General features: G+C 41.4%; 1 protein-coding gene across 1 annotated transcript; it reads left to right on the forward strand.

The window, feature by feature from the left end:
• Positions 1 to 1,133: 1,133 nt before the first annotated feature.
• LOC149002474 (uncharacterized) lies at positions 1,134 to 1,565 on the forward strand. Its single transcript, XM_089138721.1, has one exon. It carries the CDS (start codon positions 1,134 to 1,136, stop codon positions 1,563 to 1,565), a length of 432 nt encoding a protein of 143 aa, XP_088994847.1.
• The last annotated feature ends 4,295 nt before the right edge of the window (positions 1,566 to 5,860 follow it).

The following is a 5,860-nucleotide window of genomic DNA, read 5'->3' on the forward strand; positions in this document are numbered from 1 at the left end:
TTGGCTTCCCTGGGGAATATCTGGATTATTCGCTCCAGGGATTTGAACACCGGAATTGCGCGCGTGCAGCAGCTGCGGATCTAGTCACCATGGCTTTTCAAGTCATTTCCCACAGACGGCGCCAAATGATGCATCCAAAATCTGCTCAGCCCTTAGATCTCCTCGTGATGACCTGCAAAACGAAAGCGTCAGATGTGGCCCAACCGCGGGGGTCGGGAGTCCACCTCCGAAGGCTAAGTCAGTTGATGAACTTAATCACAAACGGCTTTGCTAGAAGCATAGAGCTAAGGAATAAAGAACTGGGAAAGGTGATCTAGATCGTAAGCCGCTGATAGTTTACGTCTATCAGTATGTATCTGAATCTGAGTCTGAGTTTCAGATTGTGTGTGTTTTCGATCCCCTCACCTCGTATGGCAGTGAGGTTTATATAGAGTGTACCTTCGAATCTCCTTCGTTGGATGCACTTGAGCCTTCTTCGGGTAGTCGTTGGATCTTAACAGTTAGATCCGTTGAGCAATAGACTTCTACTAGTTTGGACTAGTAGAGGACTCCTGAGATAACCTTTAGGTTTTGTGATGATTATCCCTTCGATAATGATTAGCCGCAGCCGTCAATTTGAGTCTGCTATCATTAGGGTAATTAACCTAATCCATAAGTAGGATTAGGGCGTGCTTGTAGCTGAATAAGTTTTCTTCCTCAGCAAGCCATCTTCTGGATCCGGTTCGCTCGGGAGCGAGTCGGTTCCCTCTGTCTCGACCGGGGTCGAGGGTCGAACCATGTATGAACCCGGTCTGATCATAATTTCTCCATATCAGTACTATTTTTTTTTTTTGGGTCGTGGTGCCTTTTTGATTTCGTTTCTCAGAAAAAAAAATTGGGTTTCACGTGTTGCCTCTCTGTTTCGTTTCTCCAAAAAAACAAAAAAAAATAGTGGTGGAGACTTCTTTTGGTTTCACGCGTAAATCCTTGCCTTTTTGATTTTGTTTCTCCCAAAAAAAAAAAAAAAAAAAAGGGAAAGGCAAAACAACTCTCTTAAGTCCTACATGTTGCTTGGTTGTTTTAGTTGCTTGCTTGCTTGGTTGAAGAAGTTTCTTTTCAGTTGCTTGGTTGTTTTATGGATAGAAGTATTCATCATGACTTGCCCAAAGGTTTCATATGAACCCACTGGTTGTCTTACCTCCACCTTACTCAATGAGAGAATTTTTTTGACTTGGTCTCTTGCAATAACCATTGCTTTAGGTGGGCGTTCTAAAATTGGTCATGTTAATGGACAGACCAAAGCCCCTGCTTTTGCTGACTCCAAATATGGTGAATGGCTTGCCAATGATAATCAAATTATGACTTGGCTTTTTAATTCCATGGAACCTCAGATATATGAGATTTTTGCTTACTCTGAAACGGCTAAATCTTTGTGGGATGCCTTGAGCCTTATGTATGCACAAACTGATAATTCTTCTAGAATCTATGAACTGCAACAAGAGATTGCCCATGTTAAGCAAGGCTCTTCTCAGTCTTTTTCTGACCATCTTGGAAACCTTAAAAAGAAATGGGATGAATTTCGTTAGTATCGTCCACCAGCCCAAACTATTGATGAATATATGAAAAAAGATGAGCATGATCGTGTCTTTCAATTGGCAATCAAGTCTCTTATGGTCGTCATCGTGGGAAAGGTCGTGGAACTCGATCTACTTATCATTGTAATCGTGATGGTCATTCTAAAGAGCGTTGCTGGCAATTGCACCCTCACTTGCATCATTCTAAAGATCAAACCACCACTAAAGCATCAGATCAAAAAATTGTTGCACAAGCAAGTTCTTCATATTTTCAGGGTTCTTTTGAACAGATTGCATCTCAACTATAACAGCTCCTTCAATCAAATGGTTCTGTTCGCTCAGTAGCTGAATCAAGCAATGTTGCTCACACCACTGGTACTCCCCTTGCCCTTTCAACTTTATCTCAGAATTACTTTATAGTGGATTCAGGTGCAACTGACATTATGTGTCGCTCTTCATATTGTTTATCTGATTTGAGTATTGATAATGTGGACTCCTTCCCTCCTATTACAGTTGCTAATGGCATCACTGTTCCTATTCAAGGACATGGGAAGTTGAATTTATTTTCAACCGAAGTAGATGCATTGTTTGTGCCATCTTTGTCTATGAATTTACTATCCGTTAGCAAGATCACTACAAGTTTGAATTGCCATGTGATCTTTTCCAAGGACAAAGTAATATTTCAAAACTTTTACAATATGGTTCACACTCAATTTCAAACTAATATTAAAACCTTGCGAACAGATAATGGCACAAAGTATACAAATACTCATTTCCAGTCCTATCTTAGAAATATGGGAATCTTGCATCAAACATCATGTGTTGGCACACCTCAACAAAATGGAGTTGCTGAACGTAAGAATAGGCATTTGCTTGAGGTGACTCGTTCTTTACATTTCCATGGAAATCTTCCCAAAATTTATTGGTTTGATGCTGTTCTTATAAGTTGTTATTTGATTAATCATCTTCCCAGTAGTGTGTTACTATTCAAGATTCCACTGGAGGTTCTCTATAATCGTCCAATTACAATGACTCATCTTAGAGTTTTTGGTTTTGTTGCTTATGTTCACTCGCAGCATGGTAGCAAACTTGATCTTTGCTCACAGAAGTGTGTGTTTTTGGGCTACTCAACATCACAAAAAGGCTATAAATGCTATAATCCTTCCACCAAGAAAGTTTTTATTTCTCGTGATGTTTCTTTTAATGAAACTCACATGTTTTATCCTAACAAGAGTCAAATTCAGGGGGAGAATATGGATCATTATAATGAACTTGTTGTGCAGGAATTTGCTCCTATCCCGTTACCAAGTATGTCAAATAGCTCATCAATCGACATTGAACAACAAAACAATCTTGATACTCAAGAAGAACCACAAATATTGGTTCCACCTGAGAATGAGCAGACATCATCTATACAAGTGCGAAGGTCAACTCGAGTCTCTAAACCTTCCATTAGATTGCATGACTTCTCAACATATCATACAGTAAAATATCCCATTCAATCTCATATTTGTTATGATCGTATTTCTCCTCAATTCCTTGCTTTTTTAACTGCCATTGAGGATCTTAGGAACCAATTAATTATTTTGAAAGCCAAGAATTCTTTAGTATGGATGAAAGCTATGGAAGATGAACTAAAGGCCCTTGATAAGAATCATACATGGGATATTGTTCCACTTCCAGATGGTGTACACCCAGTTGGTTGTCGATGGGTCTATAAGACCAAATACAACAGTGATGGTACAATCGAAAGATACAAGGCTAGGCTCGTTGCCAAAGGATATACCCAAACATATGGAGTTGACTATAAGGAAACATTTGCACCTGTAGTGAAGATGAACATTGTAAGAGTGTTAATGTCAATAGCTTTCAATTGTGAATGGCCTCTCTTTCAAATGGACGTAAAGAATGCATTCTTATAAGGAGATTTGCTAGAAGAAGTATACATGGAAGTTCCTCCCGGTCATCCATTGAAACATCAAGATGGTATTGCCTGTAAGTTGAAGAAGGCAATATACGGTCTTAAGCAATTACCACGAGCGTGGTATGAGAAGTTAAGTATAGCCCTTCTAGTTTTTGGATTAAAATAAGTGGATTAGACTCTTCAATGTTTGTCAAGAAAACTACTGAGGGTATAGTTGTAGTCTTAGTCTATGTCGATGACTTAGTTATCACTAGAGATAATCATCAGGAAATTACTACTCTTAACCAATATTTGGGTAAAACTTTTGACATCAAGGATCTGAGAAAACTTCGATATTTTCTTGGTATTGAAGTTGCAAGCTCTAATAAGGGATTGTTCATTTGTCAAAGGAAGTATACTCTTGATCTTCTAAACGAAACTGGAAAAATGGGTGTGAAACCAGCTAATTCTCCCATGGACTATAATAGCAAAGTGGTCAGTGATTCTACCTCCTCGCAAGATATTGGTTGTTTCCAACTGATGCGTCCAAAATCTACTCAGCCCTTGGATCTCCACGTAATGTCCTGCAAAACAAAAGCGTCAGATGTGGCCCGACCGCTGGGGTCGGGAGTCCACCTCCGAAGGCTAAGTCAGTTGATGAACTTAATCACAAACGGCTCTGCTAGAAGTACAAAGCTAATGAATGAAGAAACGGGAAAGGTGATCTAGATAGCAGGACGCTGATAGTTGAGGTCTATCAGTATGTATCTGAACCTGAGTTTCAGATAGTATTCTCCTTGATCAATTGATCCGTCCCTCACCATGTATAGTAGTGAGGTTTATATAGAGTGTACCTTCGAATCTCCTTCGTTGGATGCACTCGAGCCTTCTTCGGGTAGTCGTTGGATCTTATCAATAAGACCCGTTGAGCGATAGACTTCTACTAGTTTGGGCTAGTAGAGGACTCCTGAGATAACCGTTAGGTTATGCGATAGTTATCCCTTTGATGATGATTATCCGCAGCCGTCAGTTTGAGTCTACTATCATCGTGGTGATTACCCTAATCCATAAGTAAGATTAGGGCACGCTTGCAGCAGAATAATCTTTCTTCTTGACAAAAACCACTTCTGGATCCGGTTTGCTCGGGAGAGATTCGGTTTTCTCCGTCTCGACCGGGGTCGAGGGTCGGACCAGGTGTGAACCCGGTCTGATCATAAACTCTCCATATCACGAGCCCCCCAGACCAAGCGTTCGGTTGATCCCGAGGGTTTGGTTTTTAACTGGGTTCGTCGTCGAGTGATGATCTCTGCGTGCTTCATTAAATGTCATATCACATTTAATGCGGTGGTCACTTTTCCTCGAGCGTTGTGAGTGTAAGGCCACATGTCTCCGTTGCAGTTGATCTGTCGTGGCTCACGTCATCCAAGCGACGGTTTCCGAACGCCTATTTCGGATTCGTGAGTTCAAACTTTCAAAACGTCTTTCAATCTTGATCGTCAATTTTGAATCAATCTCGATCGTTCAGATTCCCGAACACTCGTGCGGGAGTTTTAAAAGCGGTTCGTTGTCTTCGTAGGTTTCATTCTTCCCGTCTGGAATTTGAACCTTTGTCGTCGCTTCGCGCCTTCCCGCTCTCAAGCTTCCGTCTCACTGAATCAGTAAGTTTACTGATCTTTTCTTTTTGTAGTTTACTGAAACGAGTAATGGCGGACGATAGGGCTTCTTTAGTACCCCATGCTGGTGATAGCAATGATGCTTTTGCTTCTCCTGCCCCCGAACAGTCGGATAGTGATAACAAAACCCTAACCGTCCTCTGGCAGGAGTTCGTTGAAGTTTCTCAAAAAGGTTTTGAAAGAAAAACCGAAACTTCTCCTGTCCTTGTCGAGTCCTGGATCTTCCAAGATCGTTGATTCCTCTAGGCAACCTCAAACCTCCGGGTCCAATAGTGGGCCCGGCTCTGTTCCCCTCCATTTATAATGGAGAAACTCTTCTTTCCGCTGTTCAAGATTTTGACCTTCCTTCCTCATATCAGGTTAGGGCTCCCCACCCTGATGAGAGAGTTGATTCATCCCTTCCGGGTGAATTTTCTCTGTATATAGATACACTGGAAAGCGGGGTTCGCTTTCCCTTTTTTAATCCTTTATTTTCCGCAGTTTTGAATCATTGGAACATTTGTCCCGGAATGCTCCTCCCCAATAGCTGGCGTCTCATCGTCGGCTTCTTGGGTTTGTGTTTTGAGCTTGGCATCACGCCATCTCTTTCTCTTTTTGTACATTTTCATGTTCTTTCTATCTCCCATCCTCCCGGATGGGTCTTTCTTTCCAAATGCAATAGGGCTGAACTTGATTGGAGGGGCAGCATCCTCGCCAAAGGAACTTGCCCTTCTAACCACAAAAGATGGCGC

Source organism: Hakea prostrata, chromosome 10, assembly GCF_041222555.1.
Source record: "Hakea prostrata isolate BN-2017 chromosome 10, UWA_Hpros_2, whole genome shotgun sequence".
Classification (NCBI taxonomy): Eukaryota; Viridiplantae; Streptophyta; class Magnoliopsida; order Proteales; family Proteaceae; genus Hakea; species Hakea prostrata.

Coding starts and splice junctions, on each gene's coding strand:
- LOC149002474 (XM_089138721.1), top strand. CDS start 1,134: ATGACTTGCCCAAAGGTTTCATATGAACCCACTGGTTGTCTTACCTCC.